General features: G+C 59.0%; 3 protein-coding genes across 10 annotated transcripts; all 3 read left to right on the top strand.

The window, feature by feature from the left end:
- Positions 1-503: 503 nt before the first annotated feature.
- DRC1 (dynein regulatory complex subunit 1) lies at positions 504-10,539 on the top strand. The gene is made up of 17 exons (XM_068678987.1): positions 504-705; positions 1,414-1,507; positions 1,727-1,839; positions 2,384-2,567; positions 2,763-2,900; positions 3,220-3,306; positions 3,539-3,661; positions 6,458-6,597; positions 7,303-7,437; positions 7,554-7,783; positions 7,989-8,221; positions 8,338-8,427; positions 8,972-9,058; positions 9,360-9,532; positions 9,764-9,907; positions 10,113-10,215; positions 10,378-10,539. The coding sequence occupies exons 1-17, from the start codon at positions 530-532 to the stop codon at positions 10,450-10,452; spliced, it is 2,325 nt and encodes a 774-aa protein (XP_068535088.1). The 5' UTR covers positions 504-529; the 3' UTR covers positions 10,453-10,539.
- A 400-nt stretch (positions 10,540-10,939) lies between these two features.
- Positions 10,940-15,345, top strand: TRIM35 (tripartite motif containing 35). 3 transcript variants are annotated; one of them, XM_068678988.1, is made up of 7 exons: positions 10,940-11,248; positions 11,911-12,358; positions 13,129-13,260; positions 13,475-13,705; positions 13,846-13,868; positions 14,293-14,414; positions 14,739-15,345. In XM_068678988.1, the coding sequence occupies exons 1-7, from the start codon at positions 10,956-10,958 to the stop codon at positions 15,299-15,301; spliced, it is 1,812 nt and encodes a 603-aa protein (XP_068535089.1). In that variant the 5' UTR covers positions 10,940-10,955; the 3' UTR covers positions 15,302-15,345. The 3 variants fall into 3 exon arrangements, with proteins under 3 accessions (XP_068535089.1, XP_068535091.1, XP_068535090.1); XM_068678990.1 differs by having other exon boundaries at positions 10,950-11,253; XM_068678989.1 differs by having other exon boundaries at positions 10,954-11,248; positions 13,165-13,260.
- Positions 15,346-18,896: 3,551 nt separating this feature from the next.
- On the top strand, positions 18,897-24,723 carry STMN4 (stathmin 4). 6 transcript variants are annotated; one of them, XM_068678996.1, is made up of 6 exons: positions 18,897-19,014; positions 21,075-21,132; positions 21,565-21,660; positions 22,025-22,230; positions 22,470-22,661; positions 23,367-24,723. In XM_068678996.1, the coding sequence occupies exons 2-6, from the start codon at positions 21,120-21,122 to the stop codon at positions 23,424-23,426; spliced, it is 567 nt and encodes a 188-aa protein (XP_068535097.1). In that variant the 5' UTR covers positions 18,897-19,014; positions 21,075-21,119; the 3' UTR covers positions 23,427-24,723. The 6 variants fall into 6 exon arrangements, with proteins under 6 accessions (XP_068535097.1, XP_068535096.1, XP_068535095.1 ...); XM_068678995.1 differs by having other exon boundaries at positions 22,022-22,230; XM_068678994.1 differs by lacking the exon at positions 23,367-24,723 and adding an exon at positions 22,890-23,360.
- Positions 24,724-24,831: the final 108 nt, after the last annotated feature.

Below are 24,831 nucleotides of genomic sequence, written 5' to 3'. Positions count from 1 at the left end.
TTGTCAGGAAACGTCCTCTGTGAGAGGCCCCGAGACCCCTCATTTCGGTTAATTTGCACAGCAGCAAGCCAAGACACCCAGCAACACCTACCCTAATGCCATTAAGCGACCCCCGTTCTCCCATTCCTAACTTTAATAATAACGACTGCTTTATTTAGACACCACTAATGAGTTTAAGCAAGCCCCCATTCTTCAACCCCCATCCTCAACTGGTGCTTGGGGGGGTTTACTGGGAACACTGGTGGCAGGGGGACATTGGACAAGTCCTTGGAGGCCTCTTCCAGCCGTGATGGCTCCATGACCCCATAACAGAGCCCCCCAGGACCCCACCATCACCCCCTTACACCCCCCAACCCCTCCATCCCCAGGGCATGGAAGCTTCGAGAAAAAAGCGCGCGCCCCGTTGCCTAGCAACGGGGGGGGGGGCTGCCGCAGTGCGCATGCGTAGTCCCCTCGTTGCTAGGCAACCGCGGATGCGCCGCGCTTCTGCGCATGCGCGGCGCCGCCGTTGCTTAGCAACGGGAACGCCATGAGGCGAGGGGCGGGCGCCGAGGAGGCTCCGCGGGGCCAGGCCCCGACCCAGGCCCCGACCCCGATTTCGACCCCTCAAGACCCCGACAGCGACCCCGATCCCGGCCCCGGCCCCGAGGAGCGCATCGCCGCTCGCCGCCGCCGCATCGCCGCCCGCCTCGATGCCAAGCGCCGGTGAGGAATGGGGAGCCGCCCCCCCCCCGGGGCCCTCTCACTGAGGCCTGACAGGGCCAGGCCTCGCTCCCAAACAGTGCCCCAAAACAGCGCCAATTGCAGCGTCTGCGCCCCAAAATCCGGCTTCTGGTCGTGGATGGGTTCCTTTTCCCTGAGGTGGCGCCCCCGCACCAGGACCGGCTCGCCCTGGGCTGTCCTGAAGGGTTGTTAGGCACTAGAAGGGGCTGCCCAGTGGTAGAGTCACCAACCCTGGAGGTCTCTAAAAGACGTTTAGATGTAGAGCTTAGGGATATAGTTTAGGGGAGGACTGGGTAGTGTTAAATCACAGGTTGGGCTGGGTGATATTGGAGGTCTCTTCCCACCTAGATGATTCTGCGATCTCCCACAAGCTCAGGGACCGTCCTTGAGCTGGCACCAGAGGTCTCGGAACGTCCCCTACCCCACACGGGCAGTGGGTCTGAGCACCCCAACCGTGAGCTGGCAGGGGGCAAGGACCTAGCGTGCCCATGACAGCCTTTACTGGGTCCAGGACCTCTCACCCGGCTGGTTCTGGGTCAGGGACTGCCCCAAATCCCCACTCCCTGCCAGTTGGCACAGGATCCCAGTTGCAAAGCGGCACTGGGTTAGGGTTAGGTGCTTGGGGACCCCATCGCCAAACCTTAACGGTAATGTCCGCTTCCACCCCAACTTTTCCTCTCCTCTGCCCAGGCAAGCCCTCGGAGAAGATGAGGAGCCAAAGGAAGAGGTTGAGGAGGAGGAAGAGGAGAGGAGGAGCCACAAGGAGGTGGAGGAGAGCCAGCAGGTGCGGCAGTGGGGCAAGGAAGGTCCTCTCGTGTCCCTGACCTGTAGGCATTTGCTTTTACCCTTCTAGTTCTGTGCAGTTCCCAGTGTCACAGCACTCTTGACGTGAAAAGAGGCAGTGACAGAAGGGTGGGAGGCGATTCCTGGGGTGAATCCTGAGCGTCCCTTCCCCGCAGAGCTCAGCTCGCAGGGTGTAATGCGTGCACCACCTCCTTCACAGAGGCTGGCCAAGCTGCTCTTCGAAGGCACGCAGATGGTGACCAACATCCAGGTGGCTGCGGACTCGAGGGAAACGCAGAGGAGGGCGGAAGAGGCAGAGCTGAAGCAGCAGAGGTAAGAAATTGTGCTCTGGGTCTGCACCGCTGGGAAGGAGCAGTCCGGATGTTCGTGCAGCTCCCTGAGCATAGGATGGTTATGACCCGATGATTTCCTGAGGCTTTTCCAGCCTCGTTATTCTCTGATCCCCCTCTGTGTGGCTTCCCAAGCAAACCTGTGCAGTCTCCGAGGCTCTGGCTCTTTCAGCCCTGCCTCTTCTGCCCCGAGATCAGCGGGGAAACACCAAGTCCTTGCTCCAAGCTGCCTTTGGAGGGCACTGTAGGAACAATTTGTGGCAAACTGGCTGTAGCAAGAGCTCTGACCCTTCCTCAGCTGGGGAAATCTTGAAGGAACCAGGAGCTGTGCCCATAGAGGAGGTTTGGGGGGGGGAAAGCTGCTGCTCCGCTGACATCTGGAGGACACTTTTCAGATTAAATCATGCAGGGGAGTGCTCCTGTGGCGTTGTACGTGGGCCAGGCCACTGAACCGTGTCTGCAGCAGCTGAAGAACTTGCTGCCCTGCCCCAGCTCCCAATTTACCTTCTCCTCCCCACTGCCTGCAGGCTGAAAAAGCTGGAGAACGAAGCCAAGTCCAGCGCCTACGAGTCTGAGAAGATCTCCTCCAAGTGGGCCTTGGCTGAGGACGTGACAGTCCCGCAGGAGCTGTGGCAGCTGCTGAACCAGCAGCAGCAGCAGTGCTCGCTGCTTCTGGAGGAGAAGAACAAGCTCATCGGTGAACTGCAGCAGGTAGCACGGGGAGCATGGCAGTGGTGATCTTTCCTCCCAGTTTCCTTTTTACCCATCCCTGGATTCTCTATCCCTTCACCCTCATCCCCTCTTCCTTTTTGGTAAAGGCAACATCTGGGTTTACACTCTGTGAGCCCCTGAGGCTTCCTAGAAAAACGAATCTCTCCGATTTCACCATCTCCTATCCTCCTCCAGGAGCTGAAAAACAAAGACGAGCAGTACGTGCAGGCCATGAAGAAGCAGTCGGAAGACATCCACCTGCTTTTGGAGAGGATGGAGGAACAGATCCGGATCATTCTGAAAACTTACCGCCACAAACTGCATCACATTGAGGTACGGCCCCTTTGGTGGAGGGAGAATCCAGTTGGAAGGCCTGCAGTTGTTCCTTTCTCCAGATTTACGGCAAAAAAAAGCCTCGGGCTCATTGCACGGGCTGGGCTGGAGTTAAATTTCCACAGATTTCCAGGGAATTCTCGGGGCTACCCAGCACCGGGGCACCTCTGGGCTCTGCGTGGCTGTTAGCAGCAGGCCCGGTGTGGCTGCAACGTCAGGTTTCTGCCTGTGAGAGGAGACATCAGGCCAGCGCGTGCAGCACCAGCTCCTCTCCTGATGAGGACGAGCCTGAAATTGTCACTGAAATTCTCTTTTACAGAAAACTTTTGAGTTCGAGCGGCGAGAGCTGCTGGACAGCAACAGGAAGAAGTGGGAGGAGGCCATCCAGGCCCACAACACAAAAGAGGTAACATCCCCACGAGGTACATAAAAGCTTCCAGGCCCAGAGCTGCTGTCTGGCAGTGAGAAAGACAAGTGTGTGTGGAGGCACCTGGCTCCCTCAGACAGAGGGGCAGTTTTCAGACTGCTCTTTTAGGGAATTATTTCTGCATGACCTTGTTTTGTGCTGGCTGAGGGAGCTGTGATCGTGGCAGGAAGCTGTCACCGTTAATGTTTGGTGTTCTCCCTTTTGCCCACAGCTGGAATACCTGCACGCCCGCATGAGGAAGGTGGAAGAGTTTGAGAAACAGCTGAACCAGCTGCGGGTGCAGGACGAAGAGGAGTACAACAGCATGAAGATCCAGCTGGAGAATGACGTGCAGGTAGAGGAAGAGCAGACGTGTGCCACGGGGGCAGCTCGCGCTGGGTTTTTAGTTGGACTGCTGGTTCGGAGGGGCAGCTTAGACTCCTGTAGCACTTGAGCAAGGAGGTGTGAAGCAACTGGGAAGGCTGAGAGCTTTGCTACTTCTGGGATGGTGATTACGAGGAGAATCAAATAGATTCAATAATCTATTGAATAAAAAGATTATTGAATAAATAAAATCAGTTGGAGCGTCCTGACACCAGATCGTTTCAGAGCAAACTAATTGCCATTCTGTCAGGGTCCTTGGCCTAGGAAGTATGAGCTTTTCCCTCCGACATCTAACCGCAGCCCCACAATTTCTCTAATGCCCTTGAAGCCCACATCACACCAGAATTATCGTGAGTTTGCCCTTTCTGAGGTAGCCAGGCACACGGTGACAGAGTACAGTCGTCCCAAACCCCGGAGCCACAGCCTCCCAGAGATGCAGACACCTCTTAATGCACCCAATTGTCTGTGAGGAGCAGTGGGAACAAAGCAGTGCACCTCTGCCTTTCCACAATTTTTCCCTAGGCTGTGAGATTTGCCCCAGGCTGTGGGGTTTGGTTTTCCCCAGCATTTTTTCAGCCTGAAAGGCCAAGTGCAGGGGGACAGTCCTGACCCTGTGCTGTCTTCATCTTCATCTGATAACCCAGAGGTTGTAAAGTCCCAAACCATCCCTGAACCACCTGGGGAGGGAGGCAGCAGCACGCTGGAGATCAAGGTTCACAAATGACACTGCTGCTGGTGTAAAAATCTAGCTGCAGTTTCAAGAAGGTTTTATATTCTATATATTTTATATTCTATATTTATATTCTATATATTCTATATAGAATATTTTATATTCTATATATTATTTTTATATTCAGGGAAGTAACCGTTCCTCTCCACTTTGTACCTACAGGTCCTTGTCCAGATTTGGCAACACACTAGGGAGTAGGGGGGGAGAGTCTTGAGCAAGCAAACAAATGGCCTGTAATAAAAGAATGAAGGACTGGGTCTGTTTAGACAAGGGGAGAGGTTTGTGTTAGGAGATTTGTCTACAAATACGCACGGTCTTGTGTGGTGGAGGAGGAGAATGACTTCCCCGTGCTAGATGCAAGTAAAAGTTAGGGGTTTGGGTTTTGGTAGGGAAGATTGAAATTAACGTTCAGATCAAGGTTTGAGATTTCAAGCCCAGAAATGGCAAGGATTTGTTTGGTGGTTACCAACAGCGTCTGTGCCGGTCGTTTGCTGTCCAGCCCTCCTCCCCCTGGCTAGCCGCCCCTATATATCGTTTAACGTGACCCCATTTTGGGATGGAATACCCCTTTTGGTCAGTTTGGGGTCGGCTGTCCTGGGTCTGTCCCTTCCCAGCTCCTGCTGCCAGGACAGAGGGAAAAGCTGAGACGTCCTTGGCTTGGTGTAAACACTGCAACAATTAAAACATCGGGGTGTTATCAGCATTCTTCTCATCCTAAGCCAAAACACAGCACCCTCCCAGCTCCTAGAAAGAAAATTAACTCTGTCCTAACTCTTTATAGCCCAGACTTCACCTTTCCAGGTCAAGAATAAGACAAGAGAAGTTGGAAGTTGTCACTTACTAACAAGTGACATCATTGTCCCGAGGTGTCTCTGAAACACGAGCTTAGTCGAGAGCTAAAGCTGAAGCCCCGTGTTTTTGAGGCTAATGAGTATTCCCCGGTTTTATTAGATGGTAATCAGCGTTTTAATGATGGGCTTTGGGCCGTGGCTTTTCTCCAGCTGCTGCGAGGGGGAACATCCCTCGGCCCTGCAGGGATTTGCCTTCATCATGGCTTCGGTCAGGCTTTGATCCCAGGCAGGTGGGGCTGCTGCTGGGTGCCGTGCAGGTTGTTTGTACGCTCCCTGTTGCACACAGGGCTACTCAGGAGAGCCCTGAAGCAGGTAGCAACGTGCTCCTTGCCTCTCTCCTGCTGCTTGGACCCCTTCTCCTGCCCTCAGAGCCCCCCCGGGCAGAGAGCCAGGCTCTCTCTGAGCATCTGGTGCAGAGTTGGGTCTCTCTGCTCTGCAGTTTGCTGTGACCTTGAGGGAAATTCTTCCCTCCGAGGGCGGCGAGGCACTGGCACAGGCTGCCCCGAGGAGCTGTGACTGCCCCATCCCTGGAATTATTCAAGGCCAGGTTGGACGAGGCCCTGAGCAACCTGATCTGGTGGCTGGCATCCTGCCCGTGGCAGGGGGTTGGAATTGGGGGGGCTTCGAGGTCCCTTCCAACCCAAACCATTCCGTGGTTCTTTCTCTGAAAGCAGCAGCCCCACGAAACAGCAGCAATCAGCCCCGGGAGCAGCTCTTCCTTTCCTCCAGGCTGTGCAGCGAGACCCCGTGCTCACAAATTTATCAGTGCAGGAAGAGAAGTGTCGGTTGGTTTGTTCTGGAGCTCCTGCGGTCACTCCCCTGCGTCCCTTCCTCCAAGTTCTGAGCCTTTTGGTTAATTAAATGAAACTGGCAGGAGGGCAGAGGTCCCAAAGGCACTCAGTTCTGAAAAGTGAGATGAAAATCAGCAGCCAGGTTGAGGAGCGAGGCCCGTGTTAGTGCCTTAGTGAGCATAAGCTGGGTACAACTTCAATCCCTTCTCCTTTCCCCAAAAATGGTCCCGCAGCGTGGACAACCAACATCTCCATCACTCACCATGCATGCCACGTGGCCAGCTGGGAGAAATTGTGGGAAGATGAGACTTAGAGATGCAGATTTAGTAAGACCTGGCTTTGGGTGTGGCTTTTGCTCGTGGCCCAGCTCGTTTTTGTGTTTTCTGAAATGCCAGAACCTGGAGAGGCAGCTCCAGCAGACCAAAGCCGCCTATCTGCTGAACCAGGAGAAGCTGGAGTACAACCTGCTGGTGCTTAAGAAGCAGGATGAGGAGAACACCATCATCAGATCCCGGCAGAAGAGGAAGATCAACAGGTAACAAAAACATCCCTGGAAGATGGGCTCTGCCTTACCACTGTCACCTCCCAGTATTCTTCTCTTTTTTCTTTTTTCTTTTTTCTTTTTTCTTTTTTCTTTTTTCTTTTTTCTTTTTTCTTTTTTCTTTTTTCTTTTTTCTTTTTCTTCTTTCTCTTTTTCTTTCTCTTTTTCTTTCTCTTTCTCTTTCTCTTTCTCTTTCTCTTTCTCTTTCTCTTTCTCTTTTTCTTTGTCTCTCTTTCTCTTTCTCTTTCTCTTTGTCTCTCTTTCTCTTTCTCTTTCTCTTTCTCTTTCCTCTTTCTCTTTCTCTTTCTCTTTCTCTTTCTCTTTCTCTTTCTCTTTCTCTTTCTCTTTCTCTTTCTCTTTCTCTTTCCTCTTTCCTCTTTCCTCTTTCCTCTTTCCTCTTTCCTCTTTCCTCTTTCCTCTTTCCTCTTTCCTCTTTCCTCTTTCCTCTTTCCTCTTTTCTCTTTTCTTTTCACAGGCCAGTGACCTCTGTCCCAGCCCATCCCAGGGCAGTGCCATCCCCAAAACAATTTGAATAAGCTACCAGAGGGGAAACTGTGCCAGCTGGGTCAGGCTCAGTCACACCTTGGCACTGAGTAGTCCCTAGCAGACAGACAGCCCCAAGTCCCAAAGCCTTCATCCACGCTGGATTCGCCCAAAGGTGCCTTTTTGGGAATCCCCAGCTTTGCTGTCCCTCTTCAGGCTGCACAGCTCACTGAATAACCTGAGGACAAAGCTGGACAAACAAGAGAAGCAGTTCAGAGAGGAGAACCAGAGCCTGGCAGCCGACTGCGAGCGCATCACCGGGCAGTGCAAGGAGGTGCAGAAGAGGATGAGGTGGGCTGCGTGCCGGCCACCCACCCCGATGAGGCCTCAGAGTGAGGTACAAAGAGAAGCTGACTCATTTTGGGGCTCAGAGCTCACTGCCATGGTTTTTTCTCTCTTCTGCACAGGCATTTTGCTGCCAGCGACGCTGAGAAGTTCACGGAGGTCTGGCTGATGAACGAGGAGGAAGCCAAGCGGCTGATGCGGAAAGCCCTGGATGCGGATCGCATCATTCACACCCAGCAACTGGGGCTGCCCTGGGAGCAGCCTCGCCACTGGTTCCTCAACAACATCGGCCCCCTCAGGCGTTACAAGGCCAAGAGGATGGCCACCAAGCTGGCTGCTGAGGTCCTGGCAGGTGGGACAGAGCCCCTGGCACCCCTGTGGCACTGGGAAACCCAGTTCCAAGTGAGCCAGCTCGCATCCTGGGCTCTTTGGGGTCCTTTCCAGGTCTCAGGGAACATCTGGGATTTCCCTGGTGACTTCCACAGTGGCCAGTGCTGGTTTGGGGAGCACGGTCAAAGCATCTAAAGACTTTTGCTCAACTTTTTTCTGCGTTTCAGGGAGCAGCTGTGGAGGAGAGGAGGAGAAAGCGAAAGAGGAGGAGAAACAGAAGGAAGAAGTGGGCTGTGGAGAAGGAGGAAAAGAAAACATAGCAAAAGCTGAGAAGGAAGAAGTGAGTGACAGAGAAAGAAGAAAAGAAAGCACAGCGAAGGCTGGGGATAGAGTCACACCTCTGCCAAACATCTCCAAGAAGACTGCCAAGAGGATCCTGGAGCTCCTGAGCGACGAGTCGGTGAGTGGCGATGCTGCTCCTGCCCTGCTCAGGAAGGGCAGGCTGCAGGGGGCTGAGTTCTGGACGTGAATGGAGGCACTGCTGTTTCTGTGCTTCCTCTGTGTGTGTCTCCCAAGGGTTTCCTCATTGAGAGAAAGCTGCTGAGGCCTCTGCGCGCGCTGGGAAAGCACGAACGCACCCTCCTGAGGCTCGACTCCATCTTTTCGGTGAGTTATCAGTCCGCAGAATCATCCAGGTTGGGAGAGAGCTCCAAGATCACCCAGTCCAACGCTAACCAGTCCTCCACTGAACCAGATCACCACATCTAAACCCGTCAGGGGCTGCAGGGATGCGTTTCCTGAGGGAAGGCCGGCAGTCACGTGTGAGAAATCTGTGTGCAGGACACGATGGCCCAAGAAATGGCTTAAAAAAACGTCTGGGTGCATTTCAGGAGCGGGACTGAGCTGCCCGAGGGGGGTCCAGCTGGGCTTGCTGGGGGCTTTTTGTGGCAGGGAAGGGAGAGAAGCACCCCAGGAGGGCATGAAGCACCAAGATTTCTTCTTGGCTTGAGGCCGTCCTGCTGATAGCGAACACCTCCAGGCTCCCTCTTTCTATTCTCAGACACTCCCACCACCAGAAACCTCTGGCTGGCTCACGCAAACCCCTTCTCGCTGCTCCCCCCCTCTCAGATCCTGCACAAGACCCTAAAAAATGCATTTCGTTTCGCTCCCCCTTCCCGTGTTGTCTCAGAGATGTTCCTCTGCTCCCCAGGCCCTCGAGATCGACAGCGAGGACGAGCTGCAGCGGCTGGTGGATTTCTTCCTCAAGTTCAAAGCCCAGGAGGCGCCTCTCAGCCAGGTGGGACTGCGGAGGCAGCAGTGGGGAGAGCCCACGCTGAGAGAAGGGGAAGCAGAACATCACCTGAACCCCCAGGGTTCCATTTTCCGTGGTGCAAGCAGAGCCTGTGGCAAAAAACGAGGCTGAGGGGTTGTGAGGATCTTCTGCAAAGCTTCCCAGGGCCTCTCACACACGAGTTGTTGCCCAAACTCCCTAAATATGCTAAAGCTGCGGGTGGTTGGAAGCCCAAGGTGGCTTTTGGGGACGAGGAGGTGGTAGAAGGGCACCGTGCCCAGCCCGCTGAGCTTCCCTTCACCACCAGGGAAGCCCAAGTGGAGAAGATGTCACGGATTTGGGGGAGGACAGAGCGGGCAGCGAGGCCGGTGAGCTCAAATCTCCTCAGGGACCGCCGGGCCCCCTTCCATCTGCCTGCATCCATGCTGACGATGTCCTCAGGATCCTGAGAGCATTTGTTCGGGGTTTTGATAAGCCGAGGTAGGACGAAGGGCACAGCAGAGCGGGGAGAGAGCCAGATAATCACTGGGACAAAGGGTTTTGGGGTTGTTTGGGCAGGGTTAGGGGCTGCTGCATCGCCCTAGAGGCAGCTGCGGGGTCGTGCTCGTTGGCGTGATGATGATGAAGGTGCTCAGCGCAGCTGAAGGCTACGGGGTCGGTTGTCACCCACGAAGGACAGCACCCCTGGGGGCTTTATTTTGGGTCCCTCAGGGAGAAAAGCAGGGCAGCAAAGGAGGCGCTGCAGGTTCGGGACAGCTCCAAGGACGGGGAGTACTGGGAAGCCCTGGCACACGTCATCCCAGAGACAACCCTAAAGCTGTGGGACGCGCTGCTGGTGGCTCTGGAGGAATATTAGTGAGTGTCCCCACCTGCCTGGGGGTGCTGGCCCTCAGTGGTGCTGGAAACCACCCAAAAACCCCCCAGCAGGGAGGTGGAGGTGGCTCAGCTCCCCGTATCCCTACAAACGGGGCTTGACGAGGGTCTCACAGCCCCCAGAGACCCCGCTGACACCTCCCCGCTTCTCTTTTGGGGCCGCTTTAACTCTGCCTTCCCCTCGCAGCAACGTCCTGACGCGGAGAGCCAGCCTGCTGGCCGAGCTGGCCGAGCTGCAGCAGCAAAATTTGGAGCTGTGCCTGATGCTGGAGCGCTACAGCACCTCCGGGGTGAGCGTGGGGTCCCTAAAAATGGGACAAAGAGCTGTGATCCCACACCAGAGGGGTTTTCCAGCACGGGGACGTGTCCCCGAGCTGCTCCTCGCCGTCCCCACGCACAGGACGTGGTGGCAGGGACCTGGTATCATCACCATCATCTTCCTCTCCCCGCAGGTGACCAGCAAACTGCTGTCCCCTCCCGTGCAGCGCCTGGACCTGGAGCTGCTCTGCCCCTGGGGGGCACGGTGAGTGCTGGGGGCTCTTTTCTGCCCCAAACTGATGCTGGAATGAGCCAAAGCTTCCCGGCTGGGGCTAATAAACCTCTCCTACACCTGTGCCAGGTGTTTGTGTGTCCTTTCCATGCGCTCCTCTCCCCTCTGAAGGTGATTTTTCCCTCGATTATTCGTTTTTTTTCCCCCCGAAAAAAAATTTCGATTATTTTTCCCTCGTCAGTCCCCGCTCTGTACCCAAATTCCCCATTTCTCAGGCGATGCCAGCCCAAAGCAGTGCCACAGGGTGAATTATCTCAAAGAAGGCTGCGTCGCATCCCTCCCCCTCCATCCTTCACCCCCAGCTCAGGAATCCCGACAACTTTATCTTTTATCCTTGACTCCCCAGCACAGCACCAACCCTTCCCCACCACACGTGAGTTCCCGAGCAGCACAACACCCTTATTTTTTCCTTTTTTTTCGCCATCTGCGCCCTTGAAAATAGTTTTCCCCCTCCTCCTGCTCCCCTTCTGGGGGGACCTGATGCTCCTTATGGGGCTGTTACCCTATGGGGCTGGCAACACCAACCCCAAGACACTCCCCTCTCCCCATGAGGATGCTCCAGGGACAGCAGCGAGCCCGGAGGGGGCCGGGCCGGCTGCCGTGAGCCCTCCCCGTAGCCCTGCCTCTTCCCACCCCGTTCCGCCTCCCGGGACATCCTCGCTGCCTTCAGCCCGGCTCCGAGCTCCGCTCTCGGGATGCTGCCGGCCCCCGCACGGCCCCCGCATCGCTCCGCACGCCGGAGGGGACGCTGCAAGCGCTGCCGCTCGCCCTCAGTAAGGTACGGGGCAACCGGGGGGTCTGGGGACCGGGGTGAGGGTTTGGGGACCGGGGTGGGGGTCCTGGTATTGGGAAGAGGGGGTCCTGGCACTGGGATGGGGGTCCTGGTACTGGGATGGGGGTCTTGGCACTGGGAAAAGGGGGTCCTGGCACTGGGATGGGGGTCCTGGTACTGTGGTGTGGGGGTCTGGGCACTGGGATGGGGGTCCTGGTACTGGGATGGGGGTCCTGGCACCGGGATGGGGGTCCTGGCACCGTGGTGGGGGGCACCTGGGGTAAGGGAACAGCCCCCGGGGTGGCACCGGGGGCGAGGAACCGAGCACCGGGGGCGAGCATCCAGACCGGAGGAAAAGCACCGGGATCCGAGCACATCACTACAGGACTTTGGGGGGCTCTCCAAGGGATAAAGGGGGGGCTTGGGGTGCTTTTACTGGTTGTGAGCCCCTGCCCCGTAGCATCCCGGAGCCCGCCCAGGCCAGCGGTGTCACTTAGGGCCCGTGCCCAGCTTGGGAGGGAGCCGGAGGGGGTGAGTCAGAGGCAGGAAGCCGATTGCATCAGGAACCGGGGCTGGTTTTCCACTCGGGGTTCTGGGAAACCCAAATTTGGCCTCCCTCCAACCTTCCTTATCCCCCCTGCCCTTCTTATTTCTTCTCCCCAGCGCCATGGAGAAGGCAACCAGCCCCCCGCCCGGCAGCTCGGTGATTTTAGCTTCGTCCTCCGCGTCCACCTTGAAGGAGGAGCTGCTGTGCCCCATCTGCTACGAACCCTTCCGTGAAGCCGTGACCCTCTGCTGCGGCCACAACTTCTGCAAGGGCTGCGTGAGCCGCTCCTGGGAGCACCAGTACCACCTCTGCCCCGTCTGCAAGGAACCCGCTTCCCCCGACGACCTCCACGTCAACCACACGCTCAGCAACCTGGTGGAGATGATCCTAAAAGAGGAAGGGCAGCGGCGGGGCCGCCCGGCCGCCCTCTGCACCGTGCACCACGAGGAAGCCAAACTCTTCTGCCTGGACGACAAGGAGCTGGCGTGTTTCTCCTGCCAGAGCTCCAAGCAGCACGAGGGGCACAAGATGAGGCCGGTGCAGGAGACGGCTGCGGATTTCAGGGTGAGATGATCCGGGGGAAAAAATTAAAAATTAAAAAAAAAAAGAAGGGATCGGTTGCGTGGGGAGCGCCCCGAGAGCTGCACCCTGCTCCCGACGCTCTGCCTGGCCCTGAGGGCTCAACGCTTCGCCCCAAAAAAGCCTGCGGGGAAGGGGAGGGGTTTGGAGAGCTGCCCGCTCCCCGCGTGTTTTGTTTTGTGTTTTTTATTTTTTTTATTTTTGGCTGAGCTGGATCCGGCCGTGCCGGTTATTGCAGCAGCAGCGGCAGCGCCTCGGGGCTGGGCGCGCTGATTTATTTTTTTTTTTTTTGGGGAGGGTTTTCGCGCACAACCCAGCCCCAGAGCCAAGGGGGGGATGTGGGAGAGGCAGCCCCAGCCCCGTGGAGCCACACGGGGAGGAAGAAGAGGAGGAGGAGGAGACAGGGCTGGGGCCAGGCCCCGTGCCAGCACCCGCGGCTGCCGTGACTCAGCCCCGCGGGGAGCTCGCCAGATTTATTTCAAATGTCGCGGGGACGGAGCCGGCACGGGGGAAAACCAGGATTTGACAGCGTGTTGAATAATAATAAAAAAAAAAAGGTTTAATAATAAAAAAACGGGGTGGAGGACTTGCCGTGGAGCAAACGTCCTCCGGCGCACGGCCCCGAGGTGCGCGCTGGGTGGCTTCGGCTGCAGGATGGGGAAAAAAAGGGGTTGGGCTGAGCGAGGATCCTGCTTAACCTCGTCCTGCTGGGGTTGGGGCTCTTGTCTTTCCGCATCCGAAACCCGGGGGCGTAGGCTCGCGAGGGTCCTGAAGGCGTCTCCCCCCCGCAGGCCAAGCTGAAGAACATGGAGACCTCCCTGCGGGATAAAGTGAAGGATTTCGGCACCGTGCACCGCAGCTACGAGTCCATCTCCAAACACAACCAGGTGCGAGGCTGGGGATGGGGTGGGGGGCGGCCACACGGTGCCCCCCCCCCGGGGCTGGGTGACAACGAGCACACCCCAGGCAGCGGGGCCGTTTATTTGGGGTGGGCAGCTCCCAGCCGGAGGAGAGCTCTGGCTCCGTTTTGGGGAGGATTTCGGGGATCCCGGGGGGTGCCGAGCCGGGGGAAAGCTGTGATAAATCCCCCACCCCGGGCAGGTGGAAGCCGTGCGTCTGGAGGAGCAGATCAAGAAGGAGTTTGAGAAGCTGCACGAGTTCCTGCGGGACGAGGAGAAGGCGCTGCTGGCCCAGCTGCAGGAGGAGACGCGCCGCAAGCAGGACCTCGTCGAGGGCAAAATCAAGCAGCTGTCGGACGAGAGCCGGGCTCTGCTCAACGAAGCCTGCCAGCTCCAGGACGACCTCAAAGAGGACGACTACACCTTCCTCATGGTAAAAAACCCCCCCCTGGGGTCCTCGTGGCTCCCCCAAGCGAGGCCACAGCGGCGCTGGGAGATCCTCGGGGTGTTTATAACCCCCCCGGGACCCCGTAGGAGCAGGGATTTGATGCTCGGTGTCTTCTTCTCTTTCAGACCCACAAGAACCGCAAGCGCAGGTGAGTCCCAGCCCCGGTTGTGACCCCTGTACCCACAAAACGAGGTCCCTGCCCCACACAACGTCCTGTACCCGCACGTCCCCTCCTGTTGTGGACACTCAGGGCAGCGTGCTCCAGCAGGACAAGGTGCTGGGGGCCCCCACGGGTGCCTCAGGCAGGGTAAAAACACCCAAAAATGGAGCAGCATCGCAGCTCTTGGGGTCGAAGCATTAAAACCCCGATAGGGGAAGAAGGGCACGGGTGGGATTTTTGGTGTGGGGACTTTCCTTGCGGGCAGGACCTTCTCTTGCTCTGCTCCTGCACCGAGCCCAGGAGGAGAAAACGCAGGGTGCTGGTAGGAAAACCCCTGTAGAAACCCAAAGTTGCCAAAAGACCCTCCCCAAACCCCCTGCCTCCACCCCGACCCGGCTCCGTCCTGCCCTAGGATCGCCTGCACGGTGGAGGAGCCGGAGGCCGTGGCCTCGGGGATGCTGATCGACACCGCCAAGTACCTGGGCTCGCTGCAGTACAACGTGTGGAAGAAGATGCTGGACAACATCACCGTGGGTGAGGCACCGGGGGACACGGGGGGGCTCCCCAAAAAGGGCGAGAGCAGCCTTTGAATGGGGCAGCGGGTGCTGGGGCAGTTGTGCCTGCCTCTGATGGGGCTGGGGAGACAAGGATTGGGTGCAAAAAGGTGCTCCGAGGCACTTAAACCCCCCAAAAAAAGCCCCCAAAAATTAATTTCTCCACGCAGGGGCGGGCTCGTGCCTTTGGTTGTCCCCAGAAAGGAAAGGACGGGTGGGTGGGTGCTTGTAGGGTCACGCTCCCCCCAATAAAGCTCATCCCCGTGGCAATCCAGGCTCAGCCCTCCTAATCTCCCCACCTCAGTCCCCTTCAGCTTCGACCCCAACTCCGCCGCGGGCTGGCTCTCGGTGTCCGAGGACCTGACGAGCGTCACCAACGGGGGCTACAAGCTGCTGACGGAAAACCCCGAGCGTTTCACCTCCGCCCCCTGCATCCTGGGCTCCCGCGGCTTCTCCGCCGGCTTCCACAGCTGGGAGGTGGATTTGGGAGGCATCACCAACTGGCGGGTGGGGGTGGCTCGACCCCGGGGGAGAACCCCTTGGAATTTTCACCACGACGCCCGCTCCGGTTTTTGGTACCTCTACCGCCTGCCCACCGACGGCGAGACGTGCCGGGCTTCCAACGCCGCTCGCTCGGAGGCCACGCTGGGCGAGTTGGGGAGGCTCCGGGTGGAGCTGGACTGCGACGAAGGGGAGCTCTCCTTCTACGACGCCGAGCGCAGGAGCCACATCTACACCTTCCACGAGAAATTCGGGGGCACCGTCTTCCCCTATTTCTACATGGGGGCCACCCCGGTGGGCGCGCTGCCCAGGGCGCTGCGCATTTGCCCCGTCCGGGTGCGCGTCCACGAGGACACCCCCGTGTAGCTGCCTGCGTCCGGTTTTAAGACAAACTTTCCCTAGGAAAGAAAGGGAACAAAAAAAAAAAGAATTTATGTATGTAGTGCCTCTGTTTTTTTTTAAATCTTTAATAAAAATCGGGTTCTGGTATTGCTGTGTCAACGTTTCTCAGCAGCTGTCCCCGGATCGCTCTGGTTCCTTTCCTGCTCTTCCAGCAAAAGTGAGGGGGTTGTAAATAGAAAATGAAAGCAGCCGGGGGGCTTTCCAAGCTCGGGGGCTCCTGGTTTTCCAGTAAAACAACCCAACTGGGACGGCTGGGAGAGCTGAAAAATAAATAACCACCCGTGGGGACATCGGTGACAGCAACGTCCCTTCTTTTCCCACCTTCCTCCTTTCAGGGACCGTTCCAGAAACCCCCCAGATGTGGAATTTATGTTTGGAGGCTCAGAGGTTGGAAAAAAGGGGACAAAAACTCCTCCAGAGCCGGGCCACCGACCTCGGGGAAGCCTGGAGGAGCGGTGGGGACGTGACAGCGGCCACCCCGTGTCCCCAAATCCCCTCCGAGCACCCGTGGGTGTGAGCGCGGTGATCGATCAATTTTTACTTTGCGCCAAAAAACCCTTTTCCCCCGGAAACCCCGAGGCCACCCGGGTGTCCCCAGCCTCGCAGCATCGCCCGAATCCCCCCCAAAAAAATGGGACAGCTTCCTCGGGGGGGGTCCCCGTCCCCTCCGGGATGGTTTTGGTGCCCGTGCTGTATGGGATCTGCGGGTAGGATGCTGATATTAACGCCGGTTTCCATGGTTTCTCCCCATTTGCATCGGATGCTCCTTAGGAAGCGGAGCTGCTGGCAGGAAAACAAAAGGGAAAATGGGGGTGGGGGCGACCCGGGGGGGTCCTCCGCCTGGCTTACGTGGGGCTGACGCGATCCCGTTCCCGAGGAAAATTGGTGTCAGCGTCCCCGTTTCCTTCCCATCCCCATGGGGACGTTGCCCAACGCCCCCCCGGCACACCCCCGATGCTTGGAAATTTGGTGAATTTCACCCGTTTCGGTGAAAAATACAAAATTGTTTGGGGGAAATGATGAATTAACGAGCTACTTGGGTGGGGGGGGGGGGTTGTACCCCAAAACCTGAGCGTGGCGAGCTCCCGAGCCCAAACCTTCCCCCTCGCAGCCAGCTGAAGGCTCCCAATTTATTTTCAATCTCAGTTTCTGACTTATTTTTGGCTGCGGGAGCTCCAGGGGTTCCCCAGCCAAACGCACGCAGGACAGGATCGATGCCCCCCCCTCCTCCAACCTGGGGGGCATCCCCGACCCTACAGACCCCATAAGTTCCTCCATCCCCACCCCCAAATATCCCTGCAGCCCCCCCAGCTGGGCACGGAGCTCCCCAGTGCCATTTTTGGGGGGGTTTCAGGGCTGTAACCCCCCCCCAAGGGGGGGCTGAACCGGCTGCCATTCGCCCCCCCCTCCCTTTATCATCCAGAATTTATAGGGACAGCCGAGATTTCGGAGAAGCAGGCGGCTCTCCCATTGGCTCCCGGCCGGGCGATGATGTCATTTCTGCCCAATCTGGGGCAGGGCGGTGCTTTTTTAATTATTTTTTTTTTAATTTTTCCTTTTTTTCTTTTTTTTTTTTTTTTCTCCCTCCCTGCTTTTTGTCCCCTCCCCAACCCCACAGAGCTCTCAGCATCCTTTTTTTTGGGAGCCTCCGCTCCCAAGGGGGGCTCCCCAACCTCGCCAAGGGGGACCCCGCTTTGGGAGGAGCTGGGAAAGGGAAAAAATAAAGGGGGGGGGGCTGGAAAATGGGGCCGAACAGCCAAAATTAAGCAGTGGCGCAAATGCCAGGGTTTTTTCCTCCCCGGCACCAATTTTTTGGCCGCTTTCTCCTCCAGCCCCATCCCACCCGTGCCACGCTGACCCCCCCAATCCCACCCGTCCCCCCCCTTGGGGACAGCCCCCGCGTGGATGGGAAAAGGGTCGGCACGTGGCACGTCCCCAGAGTTTTGGGCAGACCCAAATCTCCTTGGCCTCCTTTTATTTTGGGTTTCATTTAGCCAAAATTAGGCCGGGGAGAAGCTGCAGGGGGGGGGGCCGCCGAGGTGCTGCGGGGTCACCGAGCGTCACGACCCCACCTGGGGGGGCTCCGGCACCAAGCCCTGTGTCCCCCCCACCCCAAAAAAAAATTCGTTTCCTTTGGGATTGGGGTTTCAGGGATGTTTTTGGCACCTCAGGGGTGGGTTCGTGCCCCGAGCCTGGAGCTCAAAGGAGGGATTGTTCAGGGCCCCCCCCTTGTGGGGTGCCACGCGCCCCGGTGCCAGCCACGTCCAGGCCCCGTCCCCCCCCCCCACATTGTCCCCACAATGGTTTTTTGTCCCTCTTCAGATGCTGCAGCTCGATTTTCCCCCCCCCTCGCCCCCTCTGCGTGTTTCTTTCCCTCCTCGGGTCCCCACAAGCCCCACGGGGGTCCCCACAGCCCCCTCTCTGCTCTCCCAGTTCGCTCCCTCTTCTCTCCCAGTTTGCTCCCAGTTTAACCAGCCCCACCCAGCTCAATTTTTGGGGTGTCCGACCATCACACCAAACCCCCCGTCCCCGCTACGGGGAGGGCGCAGCTCGTGCCAAATATTCGGCGTCACCGAGCTGTGGGCACCCACGGTGTCACCCCAATTTCCATCCTGGGGTTGTAGGGTCTGCAAAGCCACCCACCAGGCATTTTATGGGGGGAAAAAACTCCCCACAACCCAAAAACCCGTGGTGTGGGGGGGGGAGATGGTGCCTAAAAATACCCGCACGGTCCCCCCGGGGGTGCCGGGCTCGTGATTTTTCGCTTTCGGCATAAATAGGCCAGGGTGAAGCGAATTAGGGGCTGGTGGGGGGGGGCACGGAGCTGGGACGTGTCCCCTGCTCACCCAGGGGGGTGTCACGCACCGAAATAATTTTGGGATGTGGGACATGGCCTCGCCGAGCTCCCATCGCCTAATTTTTGGGGCAAGAATTGGTCCTTTTGGAAAGGGGTCACACACACCCAGTGGTGTCCCAGCCCCGGGAGGATGGAGGGGACACCCCAAAATGTCCCCAAAGGCTTTGTCCTGGTGGGGGGCGCTTTGTCCCCACCTGGGGACATCGGAGCTGGGGGGTGTCCCCGAGCCCCCCGCGCGGGGAGGTGCCCGCAGCCACCAGCTCCCGACCGTTGTCACTTTGTCACCGCCCAGCTCCGTCCTGCTGGGCCATGCACGACCCCCCCCCCAAGCCAAAGCTGGGACCCCGGTGGGTGCCGGCCCAATTTTGGGCTCAAATCCCCCAAAAATAAGAACTAAAACCATATATATTAAAAAAAAATCCCATTTCCAAGCGTTTTCCTGCCTTCCCCCCTCCACGCTCCCGTTAATTTCATTTTTAAAATATTTTTTCGCAATCAATTTTTTAATTTATTTTATTTTTTGAATTTTTTAATTTTTTTTTTTTTTACCTTTTCACCCGAAAATAGCAGCCGGCCGTGACGTCACCGGGCTGCTCCCCGGTTCGCACGGCTCGGGGCCAATTGAAGGCGGCCGCGGGGCTGCTCCAATCGGCGGCCGGGGAGGTGATGTCATTTAGGGGGGGGGCACCAAACCCCCCCCCCTTTATCTCCCACCCCCCCCCCAACCCCCCCGGGGTGGGGGCAGCTCCTCCGAGCCCCCCGCGCCCGCGTTAAATGAGCCCGGAGAGCGCCGAGCGGCAGCGCTGGTGCCGGCGGTGGGGTGAGCGCACGGGGCTGGGGGGGGAAAAAAACCCAAAAAAGGGATACGGGGGGGTTAAGGGGATTGTGGAGGGATGTAAGGGGTGGGGGGGAAAAGGATTCATCGGGAAATTTGGGGAGGGGGGCGTTGGGAAGGGGGGGGTCGCCCTTTGGATGTGGCTTGGCTTTTGTCCCCCTCCGGCATCCTCAGCGGTGGGGGGATTCCTGCACGCCCCCACCCCATCTTTTGGTGTTTTTTTGGGGTTGCGACCCCCCCTTGGTCTGGCATCCCCCTCCCTTCCAGCCGGGGACCCCCCCGCGCCCCCTTTGCAGCCCCCTCGCCCTTTTTTTTTTTTCCCCTCCCCGTGCGCAGGGGTCGCAGGATGGGGTCCGCAGCCCCCACCCAGCCTTCTGGGGGGGGCATCCCCAAACCCCCAGCACCCCAAATTATTGCAGGTGGCAGGAAGCCCCCCCCAAAATATTTATTTTAAGGGGGGGGACACCAGGAAAAGCCATCCACAGCGCTGAAAGCTTCGAGGAGGGGAGCGGGGAGCCCCCCCCCAGCCCCCTCCATCCCCGTCCCCATCGCTCTGAGAGGGAAGGGGGCAGGAGGGGGGGGGTTCCCGCTGTCCCCACCCCCCCCAAGAAGAAATTTGGGTGGGATTTGGGGTCACCCCGCTGGGTTTGTCTCCTGGGGCTCCCTCCTGGCCACGTGCGCCTCGCCGGCATCGCCTCCGCGCCCTGGGTTTGGGCAAGGTTTCATCCTTTTTTGGGGGGGGGGCACAGCGGTGATGGAGCCCCCCCGCCACACCCAGCTCCACCATCGGGGCTCAGCGGGGTGGAAACCTCCAAACCCCAAAAAGGGGTCTTCGTCCTGCAAGGGGGAGCAGGGCTGGGGGCCCCCCACTCTTCCCGGTGGCCCCCGACCTCAATAGAGGGGGAAAAAATGTTGGGTTTTATCCTCCAGCCAGCACGGGAGGGATGCCAGGAGGGCTCCTGGAACCCAAAATTCCTCCGAGCCCCCCCACGCAAGCCCAGGAAAAAGGAGGATTTGGGGTGGGAACGCGAGGAGGGGGGAGAAGGCTTCCAGGCACCGCCACATCCCCGTGCACAGCCTCGTGTGCGCACACGAGCCACCAGAGCATCCCCACCCTGCCTCGCCTCCACGCCTCACAGAAACCAAAAAAAAAGGGTTTTAAAGGCAAAACCCTTTGGGAAAGCCCTCAGAGGGGTCTCACCCTCCCGGGGGGGTCGCTAAAAAAGAAAGGGGTGTCTCCAGGGAGGTGTCCCTGCAGGCTGCCACCTCGTTTTGTCCCTTTTTTTCTCCCCCACGCGGCGGCAGGTGGCTTGGAAAACGCAGAGGCGATGCAAGAAGGGGGGGGTGTCGGGATTTTGGGGGATCCCACAGGATGGATTGGGGCGTGCTGAAACTGGGGGGGCCCCCAGAGACCCCCCCAGAGCCTCCTTGCCCCGGGATGCCCGCGGGGAGGTTGCTGGAAGGCGCGGATTTGGGTCCCCGTTTTATGGGGTGGCGGCACCGTTGCAGTCGCGCCCCAGCAGAGGCCGTGCAAAAGGGGGGTGCACTTTTTTTTTTTTTTGTGGGGTGGGGTCTGCGAGGGTGGGTGTGCAAGCGCACGCTGCTCCCGGCATGGCCACGCACGTGAAACGCGTGTGGGTTGTGCAGGTGTGGGGTGGGGAAGGGCTGCGGGTGCCCAAAACACGGCACCGGCTGCTGCCATCGCACCCATGTGTCCCCATCACCTCGCACCAGTATGTCCCCATCACACCAGTATGTCCCCATCTCACCAGTATGTGCCCATCACATCACACCAGTATGTACCCATCACACCAGTATGAGCCCATCGCACCAGTATGTTCCCATCACCTCGCACCAGTATGCGCCCATCGGTGTCCCCCCCATCACCGCCCTGTCCCCGCATCACACCCCTATCCTCCCACCCCAAATCCCTGCCCATGAGGCTGGAAATGTCCAGCTGCCCCCCCTCGGTGGGAGATCAGGGCCGGGTGAAGCCCCCCAGCCCCCCCAGCACTCATCCTGCCTTTTTTTTTTGCCCCCCCCAGCCCCCAGGATTGCTCTCTCTGCAGACGCCCGAGGATCGCCGCGCCATGACTCTGGCTGGTACGCAACCACTGTGGGGTCCCACGGGGACGGGGGGCAGCTTGGCTCCGTGCCCCCACCCCTGACACCCCCCCAAACACACTGGGGCACCCCCCCCAAACCCCTCGCCCACCCAAAAAGCCCCGGGGATGGCCGACATCCCAAGCTAAGCCCTGCTTTGGGGTGCGCACGGCACCCCGGGGGTGCCATCCAACGGGGTGTGCGTGTGGTTTGTGCACCGGGACGGGCGTAACCCCTCTTTTAAAGGCACCCCCATCACTGCGTGCCTCAGTTTCCCCACTCCACGGTGTCTTTGCACACCTTGCATCACCCTGCTGTAACCTAGCAGACCGTGCCAGCCCTATCCCAGCCCGTCCCCAACACACGGCAGCCCCTGCCCCACACCGGGCAGGCCCCCCGCCCGCTGACCCCGCTCCCACCTTCTCTCCCCAGCTTACAAAGAGAAGATGAAGGAGCTGCCTCTCGTCTCCTTGTTCTGCTCCTGCTTCCTCTCGGACCCCCTGAACAAACCGGCGTACACCTATGAAGGTAGGAGCCCCCCGTGTCAGGGCACCCACAGCTCCTCTGGGACGCCCCCAGCGTCTCACCACGAGAAATTTCTTCCTTAAAGCCAATCCAAATCCACCCTATTTCAAGTTTCAACTATCGTGCCTCCTCCTGGCACTACAAGCCCCAAAATCTTTCCATATTTCTTGCAAGCCCCCTTGTCAGGGTGCTTGGCGGGGGTCTCCCCAAAGCCTTCTCCTCTCCAGACCCCCTCAGCTTAAGGGCTGAGCTCCCTTCACCCCCCGGGACCCCCATCTATCCTCCCTCCATCCTTTCATCCCCCCTAATGTGGGAGGATTTGGGAGGCACCCGTGCCAGCAGTCAGCCCTTGCCCCTCTCCCAGCAGACACCGTAGACCTCACCTGGTGCGTCATCTCCGACATGGAAGTCATCGAGCTCAACAAGCGCACCTCGGGGCAGTCCTTCGAGGTGATCCTGAAGCCCCCCTCCTTCGACGGCATCCCCGAATTCAACGCCTCCCTGCCCCGGCGGCGCGACCCCTCCTTGGAGGAGATCCAGAAGAAGCTGGAGGCGGCGGAGGAGAGGAGGAAGGTGGGTGCGGAGGTGGCGCCCGCGGGAGCGCACCCCCGGGGGGAGGTGACACGGGGACACAGCCTCGTGCCCATGGCATGGCCACCGCGGGGGACATCGCTGAGTTTGGAGGGGGTGGTGGCATCGGGGAGGGAAGGAAATCATGGTCCCTGTGGTCCTTGTGGTCCTTGTGGTCCTTGTGGTCCTTGTGGTGCTCGTGGTGCCCACGGTGCCCACGGTGCCCCCTTTGCCCCCCGCAGTACCAGGAGGCCGAGCTGCTGAAGCACCTGGCGGAGAAGCGGGAGCACGAGCGGGAGGTCATCCAGAAGGCCATCGAGGAGAACAACAACTTCATCAAAATGGCCAAAGAGAAGCTGGCGCAGAAGATGGAGTCCAACAAGGAGAACCGCGAGGCGCACCTAGCGGCCATGCTGGAGCGCTTGCAGGAGAAGGTGAGACCCCGGCGGGGTTGGAAGGGGGAAGGGGAAGCACCGGGACACCCATCCGGGCACCCCGCATGGCTCGTGGGGTGGCACGACCCCCTGGGGACACCGCCAAAAGGGGGGGGCGTTAGCCAAAATCCAGGTCCCACCGGGGCGGGGGTGACCCCAACGGGCCTGGCGTGTCCGTGCTGCCGTGCCGCCGCTGTGTGCAGACCTCTTCTCTCTCCCCCGAAGCAGGTCTGCTCCCAGCCTCAGCACGGAAGGTCCCACCACCCTCACCACCTCCAGCTCCCTCCAAAACATCCCTTCTGCAAGGAGCTCGCCCAGTGCCCTTCTCCAAACGCCTCGGCCAGCCCTGGGGCAGAGGCAGAGAGCACGAGATAATGACGGACAATCCGAGCTCGCCCCATCTCCTTTGGGGTTCCCGCTCCGCCTTGTCTGGCTGACGTCTACCTCCTAGATAGAGGGCGAGGACAATCTTGCAGTCTTGTCCCCGAGTGCCTCCACGGTCCTTAAAAACCCTCTTAAAACCCGGGGAGGAGAGGACGCAGTTGACCCACCGCTGTCCCTCCGGGGACGAACCTGGCCTCGCGAACGCCCTCGGTGCCTTCGAACCCCTCCGAAGCCGCTGGCCCGCCCGTGGGGCCCGAAGCCCGGCGAGCTAACGCGTCTCCCCCCTTCCCTCCCACCCCCCCCCAAACCCTCCCCCCACAGGACAAACACGCAGAAGAAGTGAGGAAAAACAAGGAGCTCAAGGAAGAGGCCTCCAGGTAAAGAGGCGATGCTTGGACTGACAGCTCCGGGGAGGTGGCGGAGGCTGCCGCAGCGCGAGGCCGGCCGGTGGAAGGGGACGTTCCTCTGCTTTCTTTGTTTGTGAATGTACAGAGTTGACCAGTGAAGCCATCCTAGTCGTTTCGGGGAGGGTGGGGAGGGAGGCGAGCGGATGGGTGGGCGGGCGGGAGCGCGCGCGCCTCCCCGGATTTGGGGTGCGCGCCCCACGGGGGTCCAGCGTGCCGCCTGCCAAGGAGGTTGGAAGGAGCCAGCCCAGAGCTGGTGAAGAGGAGAGTTGGCCCCGGGGATGGAGAGGGTGGGGAGGGAAGGGGGGAAAATGTGCGTCGTGTGTGACTTTCGTTTGGTGCTGGGCAGGCGGGCGGGTGCGCGCCCCCCTCCAGCTGCGGTTCTCCGGCTCCGTCCTGCCCCGGCGGGCTCCTGGCCATCGATGGGCAGCGGCATCTCTTGGTGACCCCCCGCTCCTTTCATCCCATCTCGGCTCCAGGGTCTTAGCCAGGGTGGGTGTTCCTGGCCCCTAAACCTTCCAGCACCGTTTTGGGGAAGGGGGAGAGGAGACCCCTCGCTGGAGGTGGTCAGAGCGAGACTCGCTTGCTCCAAAGGCTTCACCCGGCTGTAGGAGATGCTGAGGATCCTTTTCAGGGTGACACCAAAAGACCCCAAAGAGCTGCTTGTTTTTTTGTAAAAAATCTCCCAAGACTCATCTTCTTGGTAGCTCTTGGGCAAAAATCCCTTTTTCTGCTCCAGAGTGACTCCAGGGCGAGAGACAGCGTGGCACCCCGCTGCTGCCTTGTCCCAAGCCGTGCCCCCCAGGAGGTGTTTTGGGGAGGGAGATTTGTGCCTCCAGGGAGGGTGAGCAGGGCAGGGAGTCCTTCCTTCCCAGCAGGAGACATCAGAGACTCTGCTTTCTGCCCCGGGGGTTCATCCCCTCCTCTCCCAGTTGCCAGCAGGCACTGGTCCCAGTACCACCAGGCCCTGGCATCTCTAACCCTGATGCAAACCAAGGTCTCGGTCTCCTCTACAGCCAGAGAAGGTTTTTACAAGCACTGATTCAGGTCCAGAGGGAGCCGTGTCTCTTCTTGTGCCATGAGATGCTCACCCCGACCCCGGGGGCTTGGGGGGGGACCCGCCCCTGGAGGGGCTGCCAAAATCTGGAGCGTGGGAGAAGGCGGCGGGTGAAGGAGATGGAGGGGGCTGTTCTAGCTGTGGCACGAGCTGTCCTTTTTTTTGTATACTATGGTTGTAAATAAACTGCCTTGGCATTTCTTTTGTTTTCTCACGAGCGGTGCAGTGTCTCCTGTGTGTGGTTTTTGGGTGGTTGGGGGGGGGGGGGGCACCCCAAGTTTGCTTGCACTGGGGTGGGGAATGGGGCTGAGGGGGAGCACGAGCC

This window comes from Anas acuta, chromosome 3, assembly GCF_963932015.1.
Source record: "Anas acuta chromosome 3, bAnaAcu1.1, whole genome shotgun sequence".
In the NCBI taxonomy this organism is placed as follows: domain Eukaryota; kingdom Metazoa; phylum Chordata; class Aves; order Anseriformes; family Anatidae; genus Anas; species Anas acuta.
This window is presented reverse-complemented; position numbering and strand designations above follow the sequence as displayed.

Coding starts and splice junctions, on each gene's coding strand:
- STMN4 (XM_068678991.1), top strand. Junction 21,661..22,021: donor ACCGGCGTACACCTATGAAG/GTAGGAGCCCCC, acceptor CCCCTCTCCCAG/CAGACACCGTAGACCTCACC. Junction 22,662..22,886: donor TGGAGCGCTTGCAGGAGAAG/GTGAGACCCCGG, acceptor TCTCCCCCGAAG/CAGGTCTGCTCCCAGCCTCA.
- TRIM35 (XM_068678988.1), top strand. CDS start 10,956: ATGCTCCTTATGGGGCTGTTACCCTATGGGGCTGGCAACACCAACCCC. Junction 12,359..13,128: donor AGACGGCTGCGGATTTCAGG/GTGAGATGATCC, acceptor CCGGGGGCGTAG/GCTCGCGAGGGTCCTGAAGG. Junction 13,261..13,474: donor CCATCTCCAAACACAACCAG/GTGCGAGGCTGG, acceptor CACCCCGGGCAG/GTGGAAGCCGTGCGTCTGGA.
- DRC1 (XM_068678987.1), top strand. CDS start 530: ATGAGGCGAGGGGCGGGCGCCGAGGAGGCTCCGCGGGGCCAGGCCCCG. Junction 706..1,413: donor CGCCTCGATGCCAAGCGCCG/GTGAGGAATGGG, acceptor TCCTCTGCCCAG/GCAAGCCCTCGGAGAAGATG. Junction 10,216..10,377: donor AGCGCTACAGCACCTCCGGG/GTGAGCGTGGGG, acceptor CTCTCCCCGCAG/GTGACCAGCAAACTGCTGTC.